The sequence below is a fragment of the Polychytrium aggregatum genome (genome assembly GCF_025602895.1).
Source record: "Polychytrium aggregatum strain JEL109 chromosome Unknown BJ171scaffold_98, whole genome shotgun sequence".
Taxonomy (NCBI): Eukaryota; Fungi; Chytridiomycota; class Chytridiomycetes; order Polychytriales; genus Polychytrium; species Polychytrium aggregatum.
The window spans coordinates 123922-151356 of NW_026516300.1; the positions used below are offsets into that span (position 1 = coordinate 123922).

At 55.7% G+C, this 27435-nt stretch overlaps 12 protein-coding genes across 12 annotated transcripts; 3 read left to right on the forward strand and 9 right to left on the reverse strand.

Annotated features, from left to right (window-relative positions):
* Positions 1 to 869: 869 nt before the first annotated feature.
* Positions 870 to 3130, forward strand: BJ171DRAFT_589520 (the record flags this gene model as incomplete). The annotated part of the gene is made up of 4 exons (XM_053114459.1): positions 870 to 2009; positions 2132 to 2198; positions 2411 to 2481; positions 2735 to 3130. The coding sequence occupies 4 exons, from the start codon at positions 870 to 872 to the stop codon at positions 3128 to 3130; spliced, it is 1674 nt and encodes a 557-aa protein (XP_052961984.1).
* Positions 3131 to 3196: 66 nt separating this feature from the next.
* On the reverse strand, positions 3197 to 4846 carry BJ171DRAFT_320061 (kinase A anchor protein). The gene is made up of 6 exons (XM_053107131.1): positions 4720 to 4846; positions 4245 to 4592; positions 4108 to 4162; positions 3945 to 4043; positions 3598 to 3777; positions 3197 to 3418 (listed from the first exon to the last, which is right to left on the reverse strand). The coding sequence occupies exons 2-6, from the start codon at positions 4536 to 4538 to the stop codon at positions 3306 to 3308; spliced, it is 741 nt and encodes a 246-aa protein (XP_052961985.1). The 5' UTR covers positions 4539 to 4592; positions 4720 to 4846; the 3' UTR covers positions 3197 to 3305.
* Positions 4847 to 5054: 208 nt separating this feature from the next.
* Positions 5055 to 6093, reverse strand: BJ171DRAFT_535109 (uncharacterized protein). The gene is made up of 3 exons (XM_053112842.1): positions 6072 to 6093; positions 5531 to 5908; positions 5055 to 5366 (listed from the first exon to the last, which is right to left on the reverse strand). Exons 1-3 carry the CDS (start codon positions 6081 to 6083, stop codon positions 5166 to 5168), a joined length of 591 nt encoding a protein of 196 aa, XP_052961986.1. The 5' UTR covers positions 6084 to 6093; the 3' UTR covers positions 5055 to 5165.
* Positions 6094 to 7011: 918 nt separating this feature from the next.
* On the reverse strand, positions 7012 to 7434 carry BJ171DRAFT_320079 (uncharacterized protein). Its single transcript, XM_053107134.1, has one exon. It carries the CDS (start codon positions 7300 to 7302, stop codon positions 7048 to 7050), a length of 255 nt encoding a protein of 84 aa, XP_052961987.1. The 5' UTR covers positions 7303 to 7434; the 3' UTR covers positions 7012 to 7047.
* A 645-nt stretch (positions 7435 to 8079) lies between these two features.
* On the reverse strand, positions 8080 to 8967 carry BJ171DRAFT_320077 (uncharacterized protein). Its single transcript, XM_053107133.1, has one exon. It carries the CDS (start codon positions 8749 to 8751, stop codon positions 8305 to 8307), a length of 447 nt encoding a protein of 148 aa, XP_052961988.1. The 5' UTR covers positions 8752 to 8967; the 3' UTR covers positions 8080 to 8304.
* BJ171DRAFT_320076 (P-loop containing nucleoside triphosphate hydrolase protein) lies at positions 8968 to 11627 on the reverse strand. The gene is made up of 6 exons (XM_053107132.1): positions 11420 to 11627; positions 10839 to 11137; positions 10590 to 10733; positions 10063 to 10409; positions 9671 to 9851; positions 8968 to 9429 (listed from the first exon to the last, which is right to left on the reverse strand). The coding sequence occupies exons 1-6, from the start codon at positions 11482 to 11484 to the stop codon at positions 9185 to 9187; spliced, it is 1281 nt and encodes a 426-aa protein (XP_052961989.1). The 5' UTR covers positions 11485 to 11627; the 3' UTR covers positions 8968 to 9184.
* Positions 11628 to 13081: 1454 nt separating this feature from the next.
* BJ171DRAFT_642959 (uncharacterized protein) lies at positions 13082 to 14923 on the forward strand (the record flags this gene model as incomplete). Its single annotated transcript, XM_053115794.1, has 6 exons — positions 13082 to 13192; positions 13415 to 13552; positions 13754 to 13830; positions 13963 to 14287; positions 14409 to 14454; positions 14652 to 14923. 6 exons carry the CDS (start codon positions 13082 to 13084, stop codon positions 14891 to 14893), a joined length of 939 nt encoding a protein of 312 aa, XP_052961990.1. The 3' UTR covers positions 14894 to 14923.
* Positions 14924 to 15167: 244 nt separating this feature from the next.
* BJ171DRAFT_642963 (uncharacterized protein) lies at positions 15168 to 16375 on the reverse strand (the record flags this gene model as incomplete). Its single annotated transcript, XM_053115795.1, has 3 exons — positions 15168 to 15389; positions 15472 to 16159; positions 16285 to 16375. Coding segments are annotated over 3 exons (901 nt in total), but the record flags the coding sequence as incomplete, so codon positions are not given.
* A 691-nt stretch (positions 16376 to 17066) lies between these two features.
* BJ171DRAFT_480908 (uncharacterized protein) lies at positions 17067 to 18246 on the forward strand (the record flags this gene model as incomplete). The annotated part of the gene is made up of 3 exons (XM_053108936.1): positions 17067 to 17716; positions 17832 to 17935; positions 18047 to 18246. 3 exons carry the CDS (start codon positions 17067 to 17069, stop codon positions 18244 to 18246), a joined length of 954 nt encoding a protein of 317 aa, XP_052961992.1.
* Positions 18247 to 18867: 621 nt separating this feature from the next.
* BJ171DRAFT_466681 (uncharacterized protein) lies at positions 18868 to 19657 on the reverse strand (the record flags this gene model as incomplete). Its single annotated transcript, XM_053108557.1, has 1 exon — positions 18868 to 19657. The coding sequence occupies exon 1, from the start codon at positions 19540 to 19542 to the stop codon at positions 18868 to 18870; it is 675 nt and encodes a 224-aa protein (XP_052961993.1). The 5' UTR covers positions 19543 to 19657.
* A 344-nt stretch (positions 19658 to 20001) lies between these two features.
* BJ171DRAFT_432333 (kinase-like domain-containing protein) lies at positions 20002 to 20877 on the reverse strand (the record flags this gene model as incomplete). Its single annotated transcript, XM_053107911.1, has 1 exon — positions 20002 to 20877. A coding segment is annotated over one exon (876 nt), but the record flags the coding sequence as incomplete, so codon positions are not given.
* Positions 20878 to 21552: 675 nt separating this feature from the next.
* Positions 21553 to 24851, reverse strand: BJ171DRAFT_573474 (male sterility protein-domain-containing protein). The gene is made up of 6 exons (XM_053113708.1): positions 24755 to 24851; positions 24494 to 24670; positions 24083 to 24414; positions 22611 to 23953; positions 22272 to 22464; positions 21553 to 22172 (listed from the first exon to the last, which is right to left on the reverse strand). Exons 1-6 carry the CDS (start codon positions 24794 to 24796, stop codon positions 21827 to 21829), a joined length of 2433 nt encoding a protein of 810 aa, XP_052961995.1. The 5' UTR covers positions 24797 to 24851; the 3' UTR covers positions 21553 to 21826.
* Between the last annotated feature and the right edge of the window lie 2584 nt (positions 24852 to 27435).

Genomic DNA, 27435 nt, shown 5'->3' on the forward strand with positions numbered 1-27435 from the left:
GTTTGGTGGTGGTGTTCTCATTCCGCCGCTCTTGCCATTCCTGCTCTATCGCCCTTGCCAATCCCCCCGCATGCGTGTTGCGTGCAATCTAGCTGCTGTGAATACTATCCAAAAATCAAGCGAAACGAAACGATGCCATCCCTTCTCGAACGGCTGGATGGGTGGATGGGTGGATGGGTGGATGGGTGGATGGGTGATGGGTGGATAGCACTGCAGCACTGCAGCATCGCAGCACATTCATCATCTGCGGTGTGTGTGGTCGTACTCTGAAAGGTTCCATGATCACGATCGCCGTCACCGCCGTTCGGATTGTGGAGTGACGTGGAGGATGCGTGTTGCCATAGCGCTCATGTGTTGATATCGATTCTTCCGACCCGATGATGTTCAGATGGCTGCTGGGAGTCGATGTGCCCTGCCATGCGCACCCCGGATGAAATGCAAATTGTCCGCATTTCCCGTTTGGTGACAAATGCGGGCTCGCTGCCAAGGCTCGCCTTTGTTTGCAATATATAGCAATATATAGCAATATATAGCAATATATTGCATCGCTGCTGCCTCCGTCCCTGCTCCCATCGCTGCTTCCATCGCTGCTGCGATTGCTGCCACCGCCGTCGTCTAGGTCTGTTGAGCACTCTGTCCTGCCGCATCGCCATCCGCACCCAACCGTCGCCAGTTCCCAACCCAAGCATTGGCAATCGCAATCTGCAATCCACAGCCGCAATCACCACCCTGCAATTCCCAACCCAGAACTCACACCACCGTCACCATCTGTATCGTTACCGGCATCATCTTCTTCCTCCCGTTCCATAGCCATTCGCAGGCACCTGGTCGCCCCCACTCTCTCGTTTCGCCGACGCCTTCGTGCAGCCATGCTTGCCAGAGGCCTGCCCAACTACCCCGGTCCCTTCCGAGTCGCTGTCCAAGATGTCGAGACCGATCCTGTCGCCGTCGAGGGTGAATCGGGCTCGCCAGGCGAGCTCGCTCCTGGTCTGCTCTTCCGCATCTACTACCCCACCGACGACCTTCCCGAGCCCGGCCATCCCGAGCCTGTCCAGGCTTCGTGGCTGCCGGAGGGCCGACAGAACATCTATGCCAAAGCCATGGCGACCTTCTTGAAGCTGCCCAGCGTGCTGGGGTCGCTGGTGATCTATCCGACTCTCTGCTCTGTCAAGATGCCTGGGATTCTTGATCAACCGCTGCTCCACAAGCTCGCCCGCGAGACCAAGGCACCGGACACCCAGTTCGGATCCAAGCCCGAATCCCAAGCGGAGTCCGAGGCCACTGCCAATACCACTCTCAATGCCACTCTCAATTCCAATGCCACTGCCAAGACTGAGACCGAGGCTACATCCCAATCGGTTTCGGCTGCCCTGGCTCGGTTCCCGGTCTGCATCTTTGCCCACGGCCTGGGCGGCACCCGAACAATGTACTCGCATTACTGCGGCATCCTGGCCTCGCATGGCATCGTTACCTTTGCCATCGAGTTCGGTGACCAGAGCGCCCTCGTTTCCTATCGGACCAAGACCCCGGCCTCGGTCGTCGAGGCTCGGCTGCTGACCCCGGACTCTTTCTCGACGCCCGTCGCACCTCCGCCATCGAGCTCGTCCTCGTCCTCGTCCTCGTCGCTGCCGCCCATCACTGCCTTGATCCCGTACTTTGAGTACTGGAAGGCCAAGCCTCCAGCAGGCGTCGACGGCGACCAGTTCCTCCTTGGGAAGCGCAAGGTGCAAATGTCCCGCAAGCACGAGGAGATCGAGCGGCTGGTCCAGTGGATCCAGGACCTCCACCAAGGCACCAAGTCGGCTGGGACCTCGGAGCCAGCATCAGCCCCGTCGCTGGCACCATCGGCCACCTCGTCGTCGTCGTCGTCCTGGATGCACTGGCTTTCCAACGGCTCGTCCAAGAAAGAGAGCCCAAAGCGGCCCGGCGATTCGCTCGACGAGATCCGCAAGCGATTCCGGCAGCGGTTGGACTTGGACAACTTTATCCTGGCTGGGCACTCCTTTGGCGTGAGTTGTCCTCTGTCGTCCAAGCCGTTCGTTCGGGGGGGGGTGTCCGTCGTGTATCCGCTGACGCTGAAGCCATTGTCGCTGTGTCCTCGTTGCTGCATTGCTGTCGTGATCTCTCGTAGGCTGCCACCGTCATCAAGCACCTCCAAGGCAAGAGCTCCCAAAAGTTCCGATGCGCCATCATCCATGGTACGAATCGAGACCGAGCCGTGGCTGTATCCAAGGGTCAATGCGCATGCAATCCCGACTCTCGCTTTGGACATCTGGATACATTTTTGTCTCGTCTCGGTGCCGACTCGCCTCCCATGATGTCTCTTGGGATAGTCACTGACCAACACCGTACTCGCCTTCCCTTCTTCCATGACGGTTACGACGTCGATTGCGTTCCATCATTCGCTCAGATCCCTGGATGCTTGCTGTCGACAATCTGCCTGTGGACAGCACCGTTCCGCTCCTGTCGATTCAGTCCGAGGTATGCTAGTCGAGACATTGCATTGCACCGGCCTGTGTGAGGTCGGCGCTGCTGAGCCTGCTGGACCCAGTCCACTCGTACCAAGCTCGGTTTCACACACTGCGGTGGACTCGTTTCGTTCAAGTTGATGCTGGATACTGACGCCAAGCTCCCATCCATCTGTGCTGCTCGTTCTTGGACTGGTTCCTCTCGCCTGGGCTCCCCTGGGCTTCCCTGCTTCGGAACGGCACTCACCCGTGGTCGCCACCACCAGACCTTCCACTGGCGATCCAACATCACGGCTCTGCAAGCGATTTTCGAAAAGGCCAATGCATCGTCTCTGTTCGCCGTCATCCTCCAGACAGCGCATCAGAACCTCTCGGACCTGCCGCTGATGTTCCCGTCCCTTTTGCGCAAGGTCAAGATGGCCGGCTCGGCGGACGAGCTGCAGGTCATGAAGGACTACGAAGGGCTCACGATTACATGGCTCAGCCAGGTGCTCGGCGCCGTCCGCGACGTCGATTTGCCCGTGAGCACCAACTACAACGGGCTCGAGGATCCGAGCCATGTTCAGAGCGGTGTCTTGGTTGGACAGAAGGCGATCGACTGCATATACAAGTACATTGAGGAGCAAGAGCAAGAGCAAAAGAGCTCCAACAAGAGCAACTAGAGCATGTCCGGCGCTGTCCTGCAGATCTTGAAAATATACGCATCTCCATCTCGTAAGTCCCGGAGCACACTCATCCACAGTGCTCCAGGCGGCCACCGCACACGGAGGTTGGTCGCATGTCATGGAAGCAATGTTCCTGCGAGGCAGATGCGGATGTGGACCCGTCGCCAGCAGATCAGCTGGGCAGCGGGATGGATGCCAGTGAGCGATAGTACCCATCGGATTCCTTGGGGCCCATCATGATGGACAACTCGATCGAAGCGATTCGGGCCGATCCAAATTCGAAATCTGTGGCAAGGAGAAGGAGGAGGAGGGGCAGCCCATGTTACGATCGGGTCACGTATGCCCAATCGCCGGGGATCAGGACGCAGATACCCGACCGACAACAGACAACGCATGTGCGGAATAGGGGCCATAGCGGAGCTGCGCCGAAGCGACCCGTGCCGTCCACAAGCGATCGAACGAACCCTGGAAGCGAGAGTATGCGGCATCCGGGATGTGGTCGGGGATGGGGCCGCTGTTGCCGGTCCGCTTCAGCTTCATGAGGGTGCAATGTGGGGTGAATCGTGCTCGATCGGGGCTGGAATCGATCCATAGAAACGGCGAGTCCCTTGACTGCTTCGAGGCGAGGTGCAGCGACAGATCATCTGCATGTTGGCCAGAGAGCCGGCGGATGGGCCCAGCCCAGTTGGATCAGAGCCGTGCAAGAGCGAGGGCCGGTGTTCACGAAGCCACACCCAAGCGACTCGGAGCATCGCTGGCGGACGATCGGCAGAATCGACGGCACCAGGAGAAGGGAGTGCGTCTCGCTCACCAACAAAACTCGCCAGCTTCGACAGCGACGGCCCGGGCTTTGGATAGGTGTAGACGACTCTTGTTTTCTGTCCTGTCGACCAGTTGGACCGGAAGGTGTCTGGCGGAACGCTGGGGTGAGCGAGCGAGCCTGCTTCTGAGCCTGTTGGGCGAAGGACACTCACCGATTCCACCAAACTCCAGGTCCAGTAGATAGTCGGAAAAATGGCGCCTGACAACCTGACAGCATCAAAATGTGAGCCAAAGGGAGAAATCTGTGATCGTAAAGCGCTGCCGACAGGACCGGAGTGTCGACACCCACATGGCTGGCCTCGGCGAACGCCGCGATGGCACTGCTGGTATTGTGCTCATTGAGATGGAGCAAGGCCAGCGTCAGATGCATCTCGCTCGGCGGGATAATGTATGCTTGCAGCTCGGGAAACTCGGTCGTCACATGCTGGTAGAATGCTGCAAAGTGCTCCTGGCAGGGCCCTGCATTCAGGCGGATGGAGACGAAATGGTTTGGCCGGGGAGAGCCGGACGATGGCCGACGAGGAGGCTGCTTTCTGGAATGTGAGAGGGCCCGATGGAAGGATCGCTGGGGCTGCGCCGACATGGAGAAATGGCAGATGGCCCTCGGGCTGTAGGCTGGGGGGAGATCAGGGCAGAGCTGCAGACCGAGAGCGAATGCAAGCGGTAAATAGCCGCGCGGCCAAAACGAACTGGGCATTGGTTTCCGAGTCAGGGTTGTCGCTTCTTTCTGAATCATGAACATGCACCGATCCACCATGACCAACCAGTGCGTCCAAGGAGCCTGGTCTTGGGGTTGCCTTTGGGAATGTCTCGTGGAGGCAAGGGAGGGAGTATGCGTCTAGTCGATTTGGGCAGTTCCACCAGCACCAACACCAGCACCACCACCACAGGAGATGCTCAAAGCACAGATCACGCAGCGAGCGATTGGTTCGGGTCGGCTTTGCTGACGTCGAGAACTACTCGTGTGCAGAGCTATCCAGGTGGTCGAGTGTATGTTATATCTCAATAATACTTCCAAAGCCACCCAAAGCCACTCGATTGCAAACAAAGATCGGGGTGCATTTCGCATAGCTGGTCCACTGCAGTCTACGGATCGCTGGGGGCAGTGGTTGATGTGGTTGAGGGGGAGGGCACTCACAGATACACTGGCTCATTTCTTTCTAATCAAGCTGTGTGCCCCTCACAGATACACTGGCTCATTTCTTTCTAATCAAGCTGTGTGCCCCTCAAGACAGGCAGGGCTGATCTCCAGAACCTTGAGGAGCTCCTGTCCGCTCGCAAAGAATGCAAATCCATCCAGGACCATCTTGGCGAGCTCGATCCGGTCGCTGTTGTCCAGGCGCTTGCCTATGAGCATGGCTGCTTTGAGCTGGTATGCCTCGTGTTCAAAGGCCTGGATGATATGTGGGTACTGTCTTGCGCGAGCCAAGACGGATTCCAGGTTGGGAGCAGCAACACATTAATCAATCGGGGGGGGGCGGCCAAGGCGTGAGACTCCTATCGTCGTTTGCATTTGCTCCCTCCATTCCTCCTCCTCTCAACCACAGTCACGGAGACACTTGGATCTGGACTCACATGTTCTTTGAGGATCCGGGTGCACTCCGGTGTGTCTGCAAGACCCTTGATGCACTCGAGCCGCTCTCGATCCAGCCGGGTACCCTGAAGTTTGCAGAAAAACTCAAACTGAGGCTCGCTCGTTGCGCTTGGGGGCAGAGCCGGCAGCGGCGGGAATCCCAGGGGAAATTGGCCGGGCTTGACGGGATGATGTAGATATTGCATCGACCCGGCCTCGCCTTTGACTACCGCTTGGGCGGGGTCGGTGATGGTGCGGATGCGCTTCGTGCGAGTCCACTTGCGCTTGCGAACGTAGTGTACGGTGCTGCAGGTGCCCTTCCAGCTGCCGCTTGCAAAGTGGGTGCTGTAGGCCCAGCCCTCCTGATCCACATCGCCGTTCTGCGGCCCAGGGTCGGGAGCGAGAGGCACATCAGCGAGCGCAGAGGACATGAAGGGGTGTGTGGGAAACGGCCCTCGTGTCCATGACACCGTCAATGCTCGTCCATCTCATCTTTTCACGACGGCCCGCCCTCTCGGAACGTCCAGACGTTATATGCCTTACCATGTCGATCATCCAATCCGATATCCACTGTGGCGTATCTCATCCACATTAGCCAAGGGTTCAACTGAGATGTGCTCACCCTCGCTTGCGAACTCATCCCTGGCGCGCCGGTCGCTTCCGCTGGATGAATGATGCTGCAGACAAGAGTCAAGAGCCAAGAGTCGGCCACTTGGACAAGCTGATCTTACCTCCCAAGCAACGGGACAAGCAAATTGTGCCTTTGCCGGGCGATATCGTCCAGTCCCATCAGACCACGGAGGATAATCTGTCGGCAGCAGCGCCTTGGAGAGCCCGCCACAATCATCCGCACGAGCGAGGTAGATGCAGCCACGAGCGATATGGAAAGAAAGGGCCATGGTGAGCACTGGAATGCTGCCCTTGGAGCTTTGCCCTCCATTTTCGCAAGACTGTCCATCTATGGGGGCCAGTTGTGTTTTGCACGCCGCTCTCGCATCATCTGGAGGCCAGTGGCAAAAGATGCGACCTCACCTTCTTGGTGAACTTGAGCGAGTCGGCAAGGCGCCATCTAGCCATGGCCATTTTGTATATTTTTGGGTCAGATCACCAAGTCATCGTTATCATTTCGTGTGTCCGGAGGGGGTATGTATCGAGATGCCTCAGGCTCGGGTGGCATACCCGCGCTCGTTCTCGATCAATACTTCTTTCACCACCTCAGGCGTCACCGGCCGAGAAGTCAGCGACCGGGGCGATATTGTTGGTCGGAGAGACATTGCAGGAGCCAGAGCAGTCGAGGGCACAGATTGCGGGTTTGCGAGTCGTGGGAGGTCGATATGCAAACCGACAACCGCCGGCGAAAGTTTACTCTCGATACAGGATCCAATCGGGCCGCAATCAGGATCGGCGATGTGGAACCCACCCCATTGCTCTTCGTGCCCGTTCAGTGACTCCCTTTCTCGCACTCAGGGAATGCAGCCGGAAAACGTATATCCGAGACACGCATGATCGAGCATTCATTTCAACTGGAGGTGCAAGTCGAGTAACAACAGCACCAGCCATCAAGATGCATCGAGAGCAACCACGCCAACAGAGGCAGATTCAAAGCAGCAAGCAGAAGGAGGGTCGGGGGAAGGCCGGATGAGCAGAGAGCAAACGAGAAGCCAGCGAGCGGGAGAGCCAAGGGCGCCACCGTACAGCATGGTAGACAACAAGTCAGTCGACAAGACACGCAAGGGAGGAAGGAAAGACAGGCCATTGGATGCAGATCGATCATCGAGCAGGTTAGATACACGGGAGCGAGCTGGCTCTGTCAATGATCACACGCCGGCCGATAGCAGACAGCAGTCGCCGTCGGGGCAATAGCACCAGCGCAACGCATTGCGGCATGACGCAAAAATGTGTGTGTGGAGGGAGGGGGGAGAGGGATCGATCAGGAAAGGGAAATGAGAAAAGATATGTACATCAGCAAGGGACAACAGCAGTGAGGGGATGTTCATGTATACTACAGCTGCATGACAGGTCAAAGGCAAATGTGTCCATTAGTGGAGGAGATACGAATCGGGAAAGGGAGCAAAGGCGGAGAATAAAAGAGGAAGAATGAAGCAGATCGATTCCCATCTCCAGGTTTCAAGGAGGGGGGGGTTGGGTGACCAAGAGGCTGCCGTCCATGCAAGGTAGAATGTGGAGAGTGGGTCGTGACACACTCCGACCGCAGATGGTTTCATCGCTTCGCGGCTCGACCAGGGCGACCCAGAAGACCAAGTGTCTGTTCGAGCCGGATTCGCTTGTTGATGGGGTTGGTAGTTTCGTAGAGCGTGTCTCTTCATATCCAAAGCAGCAACCGAATTAATCAACCGAGATTGGAGCAGGCCAGAACCACAGGCAAGGTCGGGCCGAGACGCCGTTCACGATTCGGAAGATCGGGGCTGCCCTTGATTATTTTTTTGGGGGGAGGTTTCATTTTGAGGGCGGGGATTGCGGCTCCGAAGCGCTGTCCGGGTCCAAGTTTGGGGGAGGCAAGACTTGAACGTAACCGCCGGACAGCCGCACTACTTGGTCAGTGCGTGTATCTTGGGCAAACCGCAGAGGGGAAGGAGGTGCTGACACCACGTCCAACACCGATGAGAGAATATCGACATCATCACCGTCAAACACCAGCAATCACAGCTAAGAAAAAAAAAACCAAGCACCAAAGGCAAAGGGAAAATACGACCAAAGTGTCGTTCCAACTAGAAGGCCGTACGAAGAAGCAAATCGAAATAACATGAATCAAGCATCAAGCACCAAAGGGGACATGGCCAAACATCCAAGCACGGCAAGTCCGGCCAAACAAGAAGGCCCAAAACAACAAGCGGGGAAGGCAAATAACACCAGAGTCCAAGATCAGGCAGAGTAGAACGAGATCGGCCGGGCTCCACGCAACCTCAGACTGACTTGTCCAGTCATCGGACACAGAGAGCCACGGCGAAGAAGCTGTCGAGCAGAGTTGGCTGCGAAGCCGTCTCGCAAATAAATAGCGGGGTACGTTCTCGCAATCGGAAGCAGAGCCACTGTAGCACCACAGTACCGAAGGGAGAGGGGCCGCCCAGACGTGACGGGCTGGAGGGCAGGCGGTGGTGCCAAGGCGATCGGCACAAAGGGAATGTGGATTGAAGAGCATGAAAAGGGAAGGGGATAGGAAGCAACCGGGACAAGCGAGTGCAACGGTTGCCGAAAATGCCATTAAAACGAAAGCAGAGTGCGCAGAGGAAATGGATGACACAAAGGGCGTTGGCGGCAAAGGCAGCGCAACAGGCAGTGTGTCAGCCAATGACTCGACAGCGATGCAGCGACGAAGCTACTTCGGTGACGAGACAGAGGAGTGCTCGTGGATATCAGAGCGAATGGAAAGGATGGAAAATAGAAGAGACAATGGCGGGCAGCAAGCAAAGCGGATCAAAGCAGGGAAGGAGAAGAGAGGAGAGATAAAACACCGTTCAGTCATCATGCGCGGCTGCGCTGGCATTGACCAAGTCAACGACGGCACACCGGCCATAAACACAAAGAGAACCAGGTCGCAGCGGCAGGCTTACCACCGACATCCCCGACGCCATGGAATGCGGTAGACCGTCCCCAAAGGAGCGGGTTTTGTGTTGTGCTGCTCCAGAGCGAGTCGCTTAGGGCGCGACGTAGAGGGTTTTGTCGATGACCGGGGGAATGGGAGCGATCTCGGTACCGAGCTCTTGTTCGATCTTGTAGAGATTGAATCGGTCCTCGTAGGTGATGAGATTGATGGCCAGACCCAGGTGGCCGAATCGTCCGGATCGACCGATACGATGCAGATAGGTCTCGGCATTTTTGGGAAAGTCAAAGTTGATGACGACGTTGACAGCCTGGATATCGATACCACGAGTCAAAAGATCTGCACAGTAGAGGCGCAGTGGACAGAGCGGAGAGGTCAGCAACTGGAATCGCATGGTTCACCGGCTGGGATGGCATGGTTCACCAGCTGGGATAGCATGATTCACCACTAGCACTCAAACACACATGCATTGGGTCGTCTGTCATTTGGCCGCGGGACTTGCGAGGCCAGGACCCAGGCGAGTGCAGCCGCGATTACGACAGAGCGCCACATCGCCACGCTGATATGGCGAGATCCTTACCAGAGCAGACAAGGTGGCGGGTCTTGCCGTTTCGGAAGTCGTGGAAGACGCGGTTGCGGTGTGCCTGAAGCATCCTGGCGTGGATATAGAAGCAGGAGTAACCAAGCTCGGTGATTTTTTTGGCCAAAAGCTCTACTCTACTGGTTGAGTTGCAGAAGATGATGGATTGGTTGATTTGAAGCTGGAGGGCAAGTAGGAGCACGGCGCGTCAGTGTGTGAAACAGAGGACGATGCCGGAAACCGGCAGAGGGTGCTGTGGACGAGGGACCCGCTGCACTGTGGGCAAGGGAGCCACTGAACACTGGAGCGAGTTACGCAGTGACTGGTGGGTGCAGCAGAGCCAGACGTGCTACGAGTAGAACCAGACGTGCTACGAGTAGAGCCATACTCACCTTGGAGAACAGGGTGTTCAGACAGTGGACTTTTTGGCGCTCCTCGACGTAGGCATAGTACTGGGTGACACCCTTCAAGGTCAGTTCGTCCATGAGATTGATTTCGTAAGGGCGGTTCAGGTGCTTGTCCTTGAAGCTTTTCACAATCATCGGGAAGGTGGCAGAGTACAACAGGATTTGTCGGTTGGACGGGAAGAAGGAAATGAGCTGTTCGATGATGGGGTGGAATTCGGAAGACAGGAGCTTGTCGGCTTCGTCCATGACCAGGACCGAGCAGGTGCTCAGGTCGGCGATGCCTTTGCTGGCCAGATCGAGAACACGGCCTGGTGTACCAACCAGAATGTGGACTGGGTGCACAGAAAATAGAGCGCGGGCGCCAGTGAGGTTCAGTCATGGAGCCAATACGTGCATTGTGGCTATGTAGAGAGGTGGCATGACCAGTGGTTGCGCATCGAGCGATAGTGGTATTGGGAGCTGAGGGGCGCTGGCATCCTCTGTGTCGGATGCAGCGGCCGCGGATATCATACCGCTTTGTCCCAAACGGAGGATATCGTCCTTCAGACCCGTTCCACCTGTGGTCACCATGACCTGGATGTTCATGTGCTTGCCAAGGTTTTTGCAGACCTGGGAAGTTTGCAGCGCCAGTTCACGCGTTGGGACGATGATGAGGGCTGGAGGTGACAGAGGGAGGGGGCAGAGGTGGATGGAGTGAGGTGTTAGTGAAGGCACGGCGCCGATGAAACTTGGGCTAAGAATGGGAGACGACAATTGGGTACCTTGGAGCGAGTTTTTGGTGACAACGATCTTCTCCAGGACGGGAATGATGAAGGCAGCGGTCTTTCCTGTGCCGTTCTTGGCTCTGGCCAAGATGTCTCTGCCGGTGAGGGCGATCGGGATGGATTCTTCTTGGATGGGCGAGGGGCGCTCAAAGCCAGCCTCGAAGATGCCCATGAGCAGCTCGCGTTTCAAAAAGTAGTCTTCAAACTCGTTTCCTTTCGTGGCGGTAACATCCTCGGTCTTTGGACGGCTGTCTCTGACCGGTAGTGAGAGCTGACTCTTCCAGTCATTGGTATCACTGCGAGGATGGGCAGCAGAAAGTAGAGTTTAGGGCGCTGGGCTGAACGCTGGGGAGGCAAGCACGCCAGGGGCGTGTAAGGGACGGTTCAATGTCGAAACGAAAGGGGTGGCTTCCTGGGCAATTAGATCCCTCAGATGGCTGTGGATAGATCGCGGAAGGCAGCAACCCAAATGGACTGCCGTGACCAAGATCGGGACCGCCGAGAGACGATCAAGTGGACACAGGAGAGCCATGCAAAATCAAAGCAACGCAGACGAATACGGCGGAGCGACACTTTACTTGCTGGCACCGGCCGAGGAGATGTGGGTGGATTGCAGTTGGTTGGCAAGGGTTCTGTCGGCCATCTTTAGCGAAATCGGGCGAGCGCGAATGCAGGTACAGAGATGTCGGTTGGATCAAGCGGAAATCGGATCGAAAGGTCGATATCGGAGGGCGAGACGTAGAGATAGGCGTGTGGCGCTTTCAGATCGCAGCGGAGTCGGATCGAGCGGCAGAAGGAGGGCAGAGCAGACGGGGCTCTCGGAGAGAGGAGGGTCAAGGGCGGCGGGCGGTGACTACAGGACCGGACGGCGAGAATGCAAATCGCCAGTAGCGAGAGGAGGCGAGTGACACGATGCCGACACGACAGTGATGGAGATTGGTGATCGTTGTCGAGGGCTCGATACAGCAAGGGACAGAGATGGCGGCCTGAGTGCAGACAGTTTGTCCAGAGACCAGGGTGCGGGGGGAAAGCCGGTCAAGGGGATGCGATGGCGGGTCAAAGGCAGAGACGGGCAGAGGCTATGGTGTGGACGATAAAAGCAGAGATGCAGCCGAGCGAGGCAGAGGTGTGGCCAAAGGAGGTGGCGGCTGGAGGAGTCTCGAGCAAAGAACAGCGAGCGGGAGATGACGCAGAGACGAGGGGAGATGAAGGCGAACCGAACAAACGGCGAACGGAACGGCGACGACGACCGATCGGTTTGGCGGCGTGTCACGGGAGCACGGTCAGGTGCCGGTCACGCGGACATGCGCCACAGATGTCCAGCCGGGCCAAGTGCGGGTCGAGTGCGGGTCGAGTGCGGGTCGAGTGCGGAATCGCATTGTGGGAATCGCATCGTGGGATGGGCCCCGTTTGTCTTGGGCTTGGCCTTTCCTCTGTCCGCCAGACAGAGAGCCGCTGACGGCTTCGGCATATTTTTTTTCCTGCTGTGGGCTGGCGTCTGGGCTGGCGGACTCATTGCCGGCAAGCATGCCTTTGCTCCAACAAGGAGCCTCGTCGTGGGCCTGGTGCTTCGAGAACCCGGAGAGCCGCTCGGAGTACACCGTGCTCCTGTTTCAGGGAGCTTCAAGAGTCTGTGCTCACCTGATGGCTGGCGTGCCGTGCACACCGTCGATATGGGCTTTGTTGACGTGCACGCACCTTTGTTGGGGCTCGTCAAGCCAACACCCGCCGCTCTCGATAAACGCAAGAACAACGTGAAACTCTGCTTCATGCGGCTGCTCTAACGAGTAGTCTACCAGCCTCCACTGCACGCCAACGACCAAGCCATCCATTGTCGTGCACTGCCGCGCTCCGTCGTGCTCTCGGCAAAACGCATCCAACTTTGTTATTTGTCAAGCGGTGCTAAAGCAATTCAGCGCTGCGACTACCGCTGTTGATTGTCAATGCTGCTTGGTCGAATACCTTGTGCGTCTTGCGCACGGTGTCGTCGAAGAAGCTTTCTTTGGTGTCGCTCTGTCGCTTCCCACTTGCCACATTTGTCGCCACATCCGTCGCCCCTTTCACATGGACGATACACTCCCCACGCCACTCGCCTTACATGCCGCCAGAGCAAGCCACTTGTATTGATCAGCGGCAGTGCCTTTTTTTTTGCTGCTCTCGGATAAATACTTGCAAATGTCCCCATCACTCATCCTTCCCATCCCTGTCGAGCAGCCAAAAACGCCCTCATAACAAAAAAAATGGACTTTGACAGCGACTTTATGGCAACCTGCCCAATGGTAGAAAATCGGGTCAAGGCCATATTCAACGGAATCATGTCCGCCGGTCTGTTTGTGTCATATCTGCCTCAGGTACTCAGCAGCCCACACAGAGTCCTGGTCCTGCTCCTGTGACCCATGAGCTTCATTGTCGTGCCGTCCGACGTATCCTTACTATCCTTACACAGCCCAGCATCCCCTCTCGGTTCTTGCCTCTGTGGTTCCCCGCTTCGTAGTAGTTGGGGCATGTGCCTCACTCGCCAGCTTGCGTTGCTGGGCCCAGTCCTCACCCGTTCCGATGGTGTCTGTTTCCAGTTTGTCAAAATCCTCCGCACAAAGTCTTGCGATGGCATCTCCCTGTGGTCCATCAATCTTGGCTGCATTGGCGCTGTGGCGGCAATGTCGAACATCTTCTTGTTTGAGTTTCGGTTGCTCCGGTGCTGCTATGGCCCAGTAAGTTGATCTCGGAAACCGGCTATGCTTTCTTTAGCGTTGATGTTGGCTCGTGCGGGACACTCGAGAAAGTCGGTCGATGGCGGCCATTTCGATCGGCATTCGAGCTATAGGATGTCGGTTTAATGCGGCGTCACCGAGCCCACAAGCCAGATCAAGCTGACCTGGCTACTTCCATGACACTCTCTACTCCCTTCCCAGTGGACAACTTCTATGTGTGTTGAAAATTCGCTCTCGCTCGTTCAGAATGTCATAGGCTGGATGTGCATCGTTACTGTGTACGTACTCGATACTTCCGCAACAGACCCATCACCATGAACAGGTGGTGCCGCTGTCTCCTGTATTCCAAGTGCTGACATCCTTGCTCGCTTGTCTCCCTAACTCGACCATCGGGGGCGGGGAACATCCAGCTTTATTCTCTACTTTGTCTTCCCGCCGGTACGCCAAAACGGAGGCCAAGTCCAGGACCGGGATCCGGCGGGCAAGTTGAATGAGGCCAAGCGCGGGGTCGCCTCCTTCCTGTCGTTCTCCAAAAGAGCAGCCACCACAAGCAACACCTTGGGCACCGTCCTCCACCTCGGATTCACCTTTGTTGGCATCGTTCTGTCGGTGATTCTGCTGGCGACACAATCTTGGGATGGCGCAAACTCCCTCGGCAACACCATGGGTATCATTTGTTTGGCCACGACCTTCATTCAGTTCATACCGCAAATTATTGAGACATGGATGCTGAAGGTAAGTCGATGTACCCTTCATGGCCAGTGCACAGCCGTCGATTTGCAGGCAATGGCGAGCGCTGGCGAATAATCGCGAGCGTATCATACTGATCTTGGGTTCTGGTTCACGTTTCATCCAGCGCGTCGGCTCGCTCAGCGTGACCACCAATCTGATGCACAGCTGGGGTGAGTACTTGCGCTGCCGTGATGCAGATCGGCACTCGTGCACTGATAAAGCTCCAACCTGGCGTGAGATCATTCTCCGGCACAGGGCAGTGCATATTGGCCACCTGGCATCGGACCTGGGATGAACATATCGTAAGTCGACTGACCACAGCGCTGTACCTGTCTCTGGATTTCCTCCCTTCAACCTCCACCCTTAGGCTCGTTCGTGGTAGCGTATCTGCAATATCTGCAGCCCTCGACCAACTGGACAACCTGGGTTCCGTATGTGGCAACGGGCACCTTCCAGATCACCATTGTACTGCTGTGCGTGTACTTTATGGTCAAGGAATGGCGAGCAAAGAGGACCAGGACAAGGACTGAGGATGGCGAGAGGGATGATGATATTGTTCACTTGCCCCACGAAGAATCCAAGTCAAAGTCGTCCGAGTCGTTGCCTTGAACGATACCATCAGGAGAGAGGCTCAATGTGTGTGAGTGCGAGTAATTGTGTTGGTGGGTGCATCCATTCTGTCGTTCCATGTCGTTCCATGTCGTTCCATGTCGTTCTATGTCGTTCAATGTCGTTCTATATTCATGCACACCTACTTGTGCATTATCTACATTAATTTCGGATTCTATGATTGCACTACTAAAGAGCCTCATGAGAAAATAAACGGCCAGCATCATCCAAAACCATCAGCACTTCCAAACTCGTCAGAGCGGTACTTTATTGACAGAGAGTAAACCAACTCCTGTTCGCAAACACAGACACCATGTCGTCCCATTCTACTTGGACAACCACTCGAAACGGCCTCCACCGGAGCTGTGCGCCGTTTACACATAGAGTGTAGGATGTGCTGGCCAGACCGTGACCAAGCGCTTGACATTGGATTTGTCGAGGCTCAGATGTCGGTAAACTCTCATCGATGGTCGTCTGGGCTGGCCTTTGCCGTTGGCTGGCCAGTAATACAGGGCTTTCGAGCCACTCCCCCATCTTGTTCTTCATTGATTCGGAACCAGGGCTTGCCGGAGTCTTACTGTCCTCCTGCCGGCCGCCTTGGCTGGTGATGTTCTTGAATAGTGTCTGGGGTTCTTCGAGCTTCCACTCTACCGACGCCAGTCTCGACTCGATACCCGTGGGGATGCCGATCTTGTCCGGGATGTCGTCCTTCAGGAATGCGCCAAGGGAGACGCCTGCTGCAATGTCGACGACTCGGACGTTGTCTTGCATAGCGCATATCTGGCAACCGATGATGTCTTGCGTCTGGATCATGTCCCGGACAATGGCCCGGAGCCTCTCATCCAGCGGGCTGGGCGAGCACAGCGACGGCCGCGACAGGTTTGCGTAAAGCGCCGTCTCAGAGTCCAGCTTCATTTCGATGTGGCGCTTCGCAAACGGAACCATGATGTCCATGTAGTTTTGATTCGAGTCCATTGTAATGGACAGTCCTCGAAGGAGCTGGATGACCCTGGCGAAAAACACCATCACGCCAGGAAAGGCTTGCAGGCCGAGGTTCTGATGGCGCCTCCTTCTGCGTCGCCGCTTGAGCTTCCATGAAGAACCAAACCGCTTCTTGGCCTTCTTTCCGTTTGGAATAAGACTCTCACGCGAGCTTTGATTTTGAAGCTCGTGGACGTCCGCGCTTTCTTGTGTAGGACGCTTTCGGTATCGTGGCTTCGGAGACTCAGTCGCCCAGCCATTGTCGTCTGAATTGCGGAAGATGTACTAGATGCAGGGATTGGGTTAGCAGGCGTATGCTATGAAACTGGTGATGAGCGTGCGCTGTGAAACAGTGAAAGTATCGCCAAGCCAGAGTGCCCGTTGCGCAGAGCCATATTGCGGATACCTACTCGGACAGCCTCCATGGCGCCTTCCGGATCGTCGATCGAGAAACGGAACCCCAGTTCTTGCAGACCAGAGAGCAGGCTTGAAAAGTCCATATTTCCGGCCGAAAGGAGAATTCGAGATAAAGCCATGACCTCCTTCTCTGTCGCTCGCTGTTGAGGGGGGGAGAAAGAGGGTTACAAAAGAGTCAAACACTTTGTCGATAAAGTATTGCGACTCTGTCGAAGCTGGTGCCGAGCAGCTTGCCTTGGTCAAACCAAAGTCTAGCAGAGTAGGGACATAGCGCCCGTCGACTTGTGTGACGAGAAAATTGTCCTGGAAAACCCAGCATGGGTGAGTGTCGTGAACAGGGGTTGCTCATGTGCGATGCAAGGTTCAGGGACGACGGTACTCGGCTGCTGCATCATACCGGATGTGGGTCTGGACAGAGTCAGGTGGTGAGAGGAACCAGTATGATAGAAAAGGGACCAAGCGACAGCATGGATGGCTGTGAGCGACAGGCAGCACACCACGCGAGTATGCATTCGAGGGAATTGGAGCGACGGGGCTGTTCCGACAAACGGGGAGTCGAACGTGAGCCGCACACAAGAGGGTGACGGTGACACAGGATCGAGACCAGGTGCGACATTGGTGCAACGTTCTGTGGTACAGCGAATTCTGGCCAATCACATCGCGCGGCCTGCCACAGCACAGCCACATCCCCCCTGCCTTTCGCCATTCTGCTCCATTTCCTCCTCGCCACCACTCCTCTTCCTGCCAAGTTGCATATCGCCAGCCGAATCGCCTCATGTCGAAACAGCCAAGAGCAATATTCGTGGCTCGTCTCCTCTGCTTTGTGGCCGCGACGGGCTACTCAATGGCCTTGCCCGTCGCCCATGGACTCGAGAAGCGGCAAACCAGCTCCAGTGACATCTGGCCATCCCCTATCACATTGTTTTGGGGAGGTTTCTGTCTCATTACCTTCTTCATATTGCTCGCGCGCTCTTGCACAGGCCCAAATCAAAACACATCTTCCGGCTTGACTGGCTCCTCCGTCACAGGAGGCGATATCCTGAACGAATCCAGCAGCATTGCCAGAGAGTTTCAGCGCACCAAGCCGCCGCCCACAAACGAGCTCCCGACACCCGCCCAGCGAGCCCAGATCGAGCAGGAGAGCATCATCGACTCGTACAAGTTTGTTCCATCCGCCAGCTACGGAGGCGTCGCCACCGACGGCAATCTCGTCGTCCGGTTTACGACGCAAGCTCTCACCCGCTCGTGTCTCAGCAAGCATCCGCTGATTCCACCTCCGGGCCAGCCGCTGTGCTATTTCGAGGCAGAGATTGTCTCCCCACAAACCCTCTTGGACAGCGTCCAGGTTTCGATCGGTCTTGCAACCAATCCGTATCCGCCCATGAGACATGTCGGCGTGGACAAGTTCTCGGTCGGGCTCACAAGGTAAGCGATTGACCAAGGCGATTGCACTCACCCCGCTTCGAGGATCGCCCGTTGTCTGGCCCCCGCATGCCACATTGCCGCTGCTCTGACCGCTCACTGCAATCCGATACCGCAGGAATGGCCAAGCATTGATCGATGGTGTTGCTGTTGGAGGCGACTTGGGCAGCTACACCCTCAACTCGGTGGTCGGCTGCGGATACTATCCAGAGTCTGGCCAAGGTGAGTGCGAGCAAATGGGTTGGCAGCAAGCGATGTGGAATCATAGTGACTCTGGTGTGTTGAACCCTGCTTGTCGATGCTGCGCTGCTGACGCAAAGACGCCTGCAACAGTCTTTTTCACGCTCAATGGCCAGTTGATTGCCCAATATTCCTGCCACAAGCGGGCTTACCATGCGGCTGTGTCGGCCAGTTCCCAGTGCAGAATCCGAGTCAATCTCGGGCTTGATGAGTTCCTCTACAGCCACAGCGCCGGTTTGCAACGAACGGACACTGAGGAACTGCCAAGTTACGAGGTGGCCGTGTCCTCGTAGCGGCCCAGAGCGCATCGGCCGACTCGCTCAGCGAGCACCGAGCCTTACTGGATATCCACTGCCTACTATTGAAATACGTTTCCTCTACAATTGCTCTACTATTCGTCTATGATCGCTTTTCGGTGCCCCGTCCTCTCATCCTCTATGTATTCCTCGCTGAACCTCCTGGTGTGCCAACGTGCTTTTGTAATCATATTTCGAGTGAACGATGTGATCCCAAGTTGCGTTCTGTGCCTGTCTCAGTGTCGATCAGGCATGCGCATCATCAGATTGGGTGCCGAGAGCCGTGTGGCGAAAGTGATCCGGATCGTGCAAGTACATTCAGCCAAACATGGTTCAGATCGAGAGCTGAGTATCAAGAAACCGTGTCGGAGCTGCGCTATCGGTTGACACAAATCGTCATTGATGGGATAGCATCATTTTATATATTTCGATATGTCGGATATCAGGTACAAGGCTTCCGAAAGCTATCGGCTCATCACTACCACAAGGCAGGCTCACAGGAACCTGGCTCTTGGGTGTTTGGTATGAGTACGGAGGGCGAGGGTAGTTTCGCTTTGTGTTCTCACTGACTTGTGCCCACATGGTTGTCAGGGGTCACCATCCAAGAGAAGCCTGGGATCAGAGTCTCTTGTTCAAGTCTCCAAGGCTGTCGATTGCAGCATCATGACCCTGTTCAGCAGATTTACGGAACCAGTAGAGGGCGGTTCCAATGTTCTCGGTCACTCCGCAGCCTCTTCGGTAGCAGTAACCAAGATCGTTCTGCCCATATCGATTGCCCTGTTCAGCTGACTTGTGGAGCCACTCAACTGCCTTAGGAAGGTCCTGAGTAACTCCAAACCCACCGAGATAACTCACACCTACCCACCACTGTCCGTATGAATTGCCCAAGTCTGCCGACTTGCCGAACCACTCTGCGGCCTTCGATCTGTCCTGCGATACTCCACCGCCGCAACAATAGCACATTCCAATCCAAAACTGACTGTCGCTATGACCATCGTTGGCAAGCTCTTCGAATATGCGAGCGGCCTTGGTTCGGTCTTGCATGGTTCCGAATCCGTAGAGCAGACATACGGCCATAAGGTGTCTGCATAGCCAGTCTTGTTGTGATCCCAGCAGACAAAATTCGAAGAACTTCTGGGATGCAGTGGAATCTGAATTGGCGCCACTGAAGACAGCCAAGCAGTTGTCTTCACCGAGCCGGAAAGTGAACGATTTGTTATCCCGGATGATCTTGACGCCTTTTTGCACATCCTGGACAGTGCCACGACCAAGGTAGTACATCCACCCGACCATGTGGGTGGCGATGGACTTGATGACAGGGTCAGTTGACTTGGTGCTGACTTCCTGCCAGTGGCTGAATGCGTTGTTGTCGTTCTGGACGACACCTTCGCCAGTGAGCTGGAGCCAGGCCAGCCGGAAGGACGCTTCGAGGTTGCCGCGGTCTGAGGCGGCCTTGCAGAGCTGGCCGGCGAGCTTCCAATCTTGGTGGCGGGCAGGGAGACCCTCCGAGATCAAGTTGGCGGCATCGAGACAGGCATCAGGGTTGCCTTGCTTGGCGCGAGTCAAAAGAGAGTCAGGGAGACGGGTAGCCGAATTGATACCATCGAACTTGAGCTCGTCGTGTTGATCAGCCAGGGATGGTGGCTGACTGTTTATACTGAGAACGCTCAGCTGGCTGGCGACCTGGTCGATAGTAGAGAGTTCAATAGAGGAGGGTGCTGCAACAACGATTGGGGCGGGACAGTCGTATGGTTGGAGAGCGACAAGGATCTCGGCAAAAGAAGGACGGTCCGAGGGGCTCTGAGCCCAGCAGCGCTCGATGAGATCCCAGATATCATCGGGGATGCCATCGAAGCGTTTGGGGCGTTTCCCGCTGCAGATCTGAAAACCAATCTGAAAGGGCTGCATGGGAGTATTGTCCTTGGTGATCCACACCTTGCCGTTATTGATAACTTCGTAGATGGTAACAGCAAAGGCAAAAACGTCGGTCAGCTTCGAGTTGCCTGCTGGCTCATCGCCATCGAGCATCTCGGGTGCCATGTAACCTTGAGTTCCCCCTTCGAAAGCGCTGGTCCTGGCACGAGCCGCTGACTCAGAGGTGCGCTTGGTTCGGGAGAGGCCAAAATCGGTCAGAACCGCGTTGAAAGAGGAGTCCAAGAGAACATTGGCGGCTTTGAGGTCAGCATGGATGATGCTGTTTCCGTGGAGATACGCCACACCGGCAGCAACCTGGTAGAGCAGACGTAGTTTTTCCTCGGTGGACCGAGGGTTGTTTGGATCCGAGACGTACTTGAGCAAGGTTCCGTTGGGCATGAACGGCGAGACCATGAAGGGGCGGATGAATTTACCCCTGGTGTCCTTGTCGCAGGCACCAAGGAGAGGGAGGATATACGGGTGGCTCAGGCGATGCCAGACTCCGATTTCACGGGCAAAGTACGTGAGGGCATCGTCATCGAAATGAGCATGGAGACGCTTCACAGCAACTTTAGAGCCATAGTAGAAAGCAGTAAAGACTTCGCCATAGCCACCGACCGCAACGTGTTCTTGGGACCAGTCGGTGACGGCGTCGTCAGGGATGAACCAGGAAGGGCGCTCGGGAGCTGGACGGACTGTTGCTCTGCTGGTCATATTGCGGGACAGGAAAATGGTTTCTGACAAAGGGTGCCAGATAGAGACGGTGAAGGGGTATGAGCGTAGCAATGAAGCAAACGGAACAAACGAAGCAAAGGGAGAAAATGAAGAAAATAAACAAATGAAGAAAATAAAAAAATGGAACGGGCGAGGTGAGGGTGTGAGGCTAAAAAAAAAAATCTCTGGCTACTAAGCCACGTCGCCTGATACCATCATGTGGAAGGGGGGATATCCCAGGCACGCTACACGACGCGTCCAAATCAGGTGGATGAAGGCAAAATTGCAGTTGATGACTCGTGTTTCAGATCGCTTTGTTTGGGTGTGCGCAGCATCAGTTTGATGATGAGTCAATAATCAACGCCGATTGTCTAAATGAGTGCTTTCCAGACGGTTCGAAATCAAATTGTTGCCAAATCTCTTGTCATTTTGCTATATCTGGCACAGAATGTTCAAAAGTCAAAGGCTGCGCCATCGTTACTCCTCAATTTCGGCACGCAAGTCATGGAAATCACATCCTTAATGGACAGATTTCGGTTTCGATGACAACAACATATATAGCTGCAATTGTTAGAGCGACTCCGTTACTAGCGATTCTTCCTGATCAGTCCCGGTCGAGGTAGGAACTCGCTATGAAGGACCAAAGTGCATAGCCACTTCTTGCAACAAATCTGTGTTGGTCGAGTTCCTTGCTTGATATGTATTGAGTGATATTCCAGCTCCAGCGTTTAAGGACTCATTCGAATACTCTGATGTCTGGCAAACCATCCATCACTGGGATCACCAAAGGAAGCAACAGACAGGAAAAGGAAACGGGAGACACGGCACATCTGGAAGAAAAGGTAGAGACGACAGATCCAAATAGAACAAGAGACACGAAACACGGGATATTATCAAGATTATGAGGCATTCAGAGTCTCTAATCCACATCGCCGTCATGCATCGGACCTTAGTTGCGGCCGGTGCGGGTGACCACGCTGGTCTCGGGATACTTGATCTTGAAGGACGAAGACGGGTCCAGGGGATCGTCCAAGAAGCGAACGTGGTGCAGATAGTTGAGACACTTCTCGACGACCTCCTCCAGCGAGGGACACGGCGCCGGGTAGATCGAGCGGGTGTTGGCGTTGTCGATCTTGAAGGACATGTCCATCATGATGTGCATGAGCGGGAACAGGGCGTTGCTCTCGACGGCGGGATGGGAGTGGAATGCCTCTTTGAACTGCTCGCGGGTCTCGAACAGGATCGGCCAGCCATGGTTCCTGACAATCTCAAACAGCCGGGTCTCAGTGAGGACACTGTGGCGAGTGAGTGAGTGAGTGAGTGAGTGAGTAATCAGAGTCGGGATCCACCATCTACACCACATCGCACTTCACACCACATCACACATTCCTCACCTGTGCTCCGAGTCGCTGACGTGGAACACAAACTTGGACAGGGACTCCTCCGAGCCGGCAATCTCGGCAACCACCTTGGCAACATGGTCGACGGGATCCATGGTCATCGTGACAAGAGTGGCGTGCGAGGGAGCAACACCGAGTTGGATGCATCCCTTGACATATCGCCAGATGTAGTCATCAGAGTTGGACACTGGAGCAATGGAGGGTGTGAAGGTGTCAGTTGGTGTCAGTTGGTGGATGAGTACCACTTGACAATCGAGACCATCGATTCATGGCCAGTTCATATGAGCGAATGAGGCATCTCCATCACATCACACCACACCACACTCGACTCACCTCCGTACTGGCTGTCGCCAGCAATGACGGCTGGGCGAATGATCGTCGCAGGTACTCCCCTCGATCGTGCCTTGTTGACCAGCTGCTCAGAGACCCACTTGGTCTGGCCATACCCGCCAGAGATGTTCCAGGCCGAGTAGATCGTCTCCTCGAGCGGCTTGTCTGCCTTCTTGGCCATCGGGATCGTGCCGATGGTCGAGATGTAGTGCAGCGGCTTCAGGTGGTGGGTTGTGGCCAGTCTCAGGGCCGTCGCCGTACTGAGGACGTTGGGTCCCCTGAGTCTGTCATAGTCAAACAGCCAGTGGACCTCGGCGCCGTTGTGGACAATTATGTCGGTCTCCTCGCTGATCTCCTTCCATCGCTCGTCCGAGAGTCCCCACTTGTTCTTCGACAGGTTGCCGCACAGTCCAACGAGTCGAGACTTGAGGCTGTGGTCAAGGAAGGCTCTCTGGCTCGGATCGAGGACCAACTTCTGAGCCGTGCTGATGATGCGCTCGACAGCCACCTGCTCGGTCGGGGCTCGGACCAGGCAGTTGATCTTGGCCCGAGGGAACTTGTGTGCCAGCTCAAAGACCAGGAAGGCACCGAGGAAGCCAGTGGCACCGGTCAGAACGATGCCGCGAGGGTCCTTGGGATAGACAAACGGAGGAAGACCCTCGGCCGTCACACTCGTATCGTCGAGCTTGGCGGCCTCGGCAGCCAGATGGACGGTCGGGGGAATCATCGGTCTGTCGTCGAGGATGTCGACAACCAACTGGGCGACATCAGTCGGTGTCATTCCGTTCGACAGGAGGATCAGAGGCGATATCTCGACATTGAACTCGTCCTTGATGGCGAGGGCCAGGCGGCCGACACTCAGCGAGTCAAAGCCGACGCCGCCGATGTAGTAGTTGCGGCCGTCGAGGGCGGGGTTGTCGATGATCTGGCTGCCAAGTGTGGATATCTTGGCGGCAGTGCGGGACAGGGGAGTGTTGGCGAGTTTTAGGGGAGGGTACTCGACCGACTTGCCGTACTGATCGGCATCCTCGGCGATGCGCCTGAGCTTCTTGAGGTCGCGCTTGCCCGAGTCGTTGAAGGGAAACTCGTCGAGCTCGAAGCAGTTGTGGATCGGGAACTTGGCGACGTTTGTCAGCGCAAACATGTCCTCGGTCAGCTGCAGAAGCTCGGCAGGAGTGGGGTTGACCTCAGAGCCCCTTCTGCGGACAAAGAGCATCACGATCTTCTTCTCGGAGGTCTGGATGAAGGCACAGTCCGAGATGATCTTGGACATGTTTTCGTTGGCCAGCTCCTCGAGGGCGTTGAGGTCAACATAGACGCCGTTGACCTTGATCTTCTGGTCGAATCTGGAGTGATGGTGTGGAGTGAGGGAGTGGATGGCGTGAGTACTCGGGATGCAGGAGTGGGATGTGTCCTCAGGGTACCGGATGTGCATTCGCCATCAATGAGATGCAACACCCGGCCATTGATCTCACCTTCCAACCACAGTGAACTGCTTCTCGCCAACCATCTCGACCCAGTCCATGGTGCAGACACGGGGCGAGCCATCCTCAAGGAAGCCGAACGAGGCGAGCTTGTCATTCGGATCGGCGTTGACAAAGTTGGGGTGGTTCTTGATGGGATGATCCTTGTCGACGGCAAAGACGAGGATTCCTTCCTTGGTTTGGTGTTGGTCAACAATGTTGCCTTCCTCGTCAAAAAGGAGAGAACGGATATCAGGCTTCATCAGCTTGTAAACCAGTTTGCCTGTTTTCAGAATCTCGTTGGCTGGGAGGCGGCAAACGGAGGTTGCGCCAATGAGGAGCGACTGAGGTTCATAGTGGGGTGAGAAAATGGCTTTGATTCAAGTACTCCATATCAGCTTCGACTCGGCGCCTGTTACTTACTTCACTCGATCCATATACTATTCCCAATACAGCATTTGGGAAGATACGTTTGGTGCCATTCACGGTACTTGGAGGCACCAACTCCGAGCCCAAGGCAATTGTCTTGGTTTTCTCCCACTTGATATCGGGATTCTGTGACTGGGCCACACTGATGATCACCTTCATGTAAGAAGGGGTCTGACGGCAGAGTTCAACAGGGCAGCATCGTGCGTTAGCATCCATATCGCGAACAACTCCTCCGGGACAGACTCGACAGCTCACCAGGTAGAGGTACGATACGCCATCGTCCAGCATTCTGATCATGCTCTTGACTTTGTCGACGGTGTTGGGCGTGGGCTTAGGAATCCAAACTGATCCTCTAATGTTTGCAACGCACAACAAACTGCCAATTGTGACCACAAATGAGGGCAGCTATCGACGAACAGAGATTAATGATCACGAACCCATCGCTGAGAAGCGCCACAACGATTCGGCTCAAACCTGGCTTAGTCCGACGCTCAAGTATGGGGTGCCAACGGAATTTCTGGAAGCCATAGCGCTCTTGTGAGACGAGATGTAGCTACATAAACATGGATAATGACAGGCATGTAAGAGATTATATGGATAGGTACGGTGGGCTGGACGATAGCGACATTGTCGAGCCACTTACGACTTGGGGACGCCTGGGATTGATCAAGAGTCGGTGTTGTGGACAGCACACGATCGTCAGAACAAGTCATTCTGGCCCATCATCACATCGCCACTGCTCCATGTCCTTCAACCATCGAGTTGTGCACCTTAACCTTCCACCATTTGCATCACCCGTGCCACATACCTGTCGTTCCGGAGGTGCACTGAAAGGTCACAAACTCATCGAGAGGCTCACAGACTTCGAGGGACGGAGATGGAATGCTTTCGATCACAGGGAAGGCGGCGGCATCGACCAGGGTCACACCCTCGATGCGACCAGGCTTGGTGTGGTGGTAGAGAATGTACTTGATCGCATGTCTGTCGGTTGATGGTGATGTGAGTGTCAGATCGGGATCGGGCATAGCTGACTCGATTCAAACCCCGGACCAGCCTGCTCATCCTCACGACAACATGGCAGGGACATACCTCTCGCACAGGGCCTTGCGGGCTGCAGGAGGCAGGTTGAGGGCAAAGTTGAGTGTTTTCCTGGATGGAGTTCAAAGGACAGGTGAGACTCGACCCTTGTCATGGCACGGAACAAGGGTTGAACGTGTCCCTTGCTTGAATTGATGTTCACAACTCACATCAAAACATCACACCGCACCAATAGCGGATACTCACTTGCCCAGCATCCACACGGCGAAGGAGTAGATCACCCAGCTGGCTTCAGCCTCGCAGAATGTGCCGATGACGTCGTGGCCGTCGTCGCTCCAGCCAGGAAGCGCCTTGAGGGCCTGGGCGATCAAGTAAGCTCTTCTCCACACCTGGAGATAGCTGAAGCGCTCCGAGTCGCCGTTCTCGTATGTATTAATCAAGAGGGCATCGGGCTCGTCGCGGGCAGTGTTGACGAGACACTCGACGGGATGGAACCAGGGACCAAAGGGATCGGGCTGTGGAGGGAACTTTGGCTGTTGGGAGACAGGGGTCTGCGAGGGGACATCTCGGTCCTTGGGTGGGGCTGCGAGTCCTCCGAAACAGCAGGAGAAGGCTCTGAGCATGGCAGAGAGATGGGATGAGGAAAGACAGGAGGCAGCAATCGACGATGTGCAGACGAGGCCAGGAGAGCGGCGACGAAGTCGAAGGAGCGAAATGAGAGAGCGACGAGGGGGGGGCAGAACGGAAAGGCCAGATGCTTTCCCCCTGTCGGGCTGGCGAGCCAGGAGACGACGCCCCAAACAGCATACACTTCAATTCTATTCAATGCTATGTTGTTCAGCAGTGCAACACCGCTGACGGGGCTGAGATAATGCATTTTCACTGAGCAGAGTGGCGTCGAATCTCACTCGTTGTTCACACATTTCAACACACCAATTGCTCGCCTTGCTCTCACTCCCATGACAGTCTTAACCACAGTTTGCGCCTGCTATGCGGCCCATCTGCACAAAGCAAAGACAGAGGTGTCCCGGCGCAACGACAGCCATCTCAAGACAAAGTCCCGCCATGCCGTTTCTGTCGACTTGGTTGTCAGCCGAATCTGTTTGGATGTCGTGACGAGGGGTGCTGCAGCATCGCCGATCGTCCTCGCTCCAAGCCAAGAAGCCATGCTCTGGTCTCTGCTGCCCGCCGGGGCGTGATTTGAGTGTCTTGCTCCTCCAAGGATGAAACTGCTGCTGCGTTGGTCGCCTGGAGGGAGCCAGGGTACCGCAACCGCTCATGAACCCAGGCCAGCCCAAGACGCCGATCGCCATCCTCGCTTCCAGGTCCGGCTCGGGCCTGGCCCGCCTTCGCTCCAGTCCACCGCCATTGAATCGCATCGGCTGCTGCTGCCCCGCCTTCCATTCGCCCCTCATTCCGACTCTCCTCGCGCCGGCGTTGTCGTTTCTGGCCATATCTCGTCGCTGCCGTTAGCGTTCGGCACAAACGCACAACCAAAGTGACTCCAGACGAAAGACCTTGCTCTGGAGATGTGAGATCGTATTCGAGACTTGCCGGAAAGCCGCGGCCAGCTTAAAGTGCAATTCTACGCCCAAGGAGATCTTCGGTTTCGATCGGACAAGTCCACAGCCAAGACGACAATAGGACGATTGTTCGGATATGCTCAACTCCACCATCGCTACAAACCCGCACAGTCAGGCTCAGCGGCGAGACCACAGGAGAGGATGACCTTCCACGAACCAAGACGGATGAAACGGCCCGGAACACTCCACTCGGACTCAATCGCACAACGATCGACAAAGACCGTCTCTATGTCGTCGTGACGGGCGGTCCTGGAACTCGTCGTAGCGATATGGTCGATCGAAGACACACTCTCTCGTCCAGCTCAGTGCTATGAT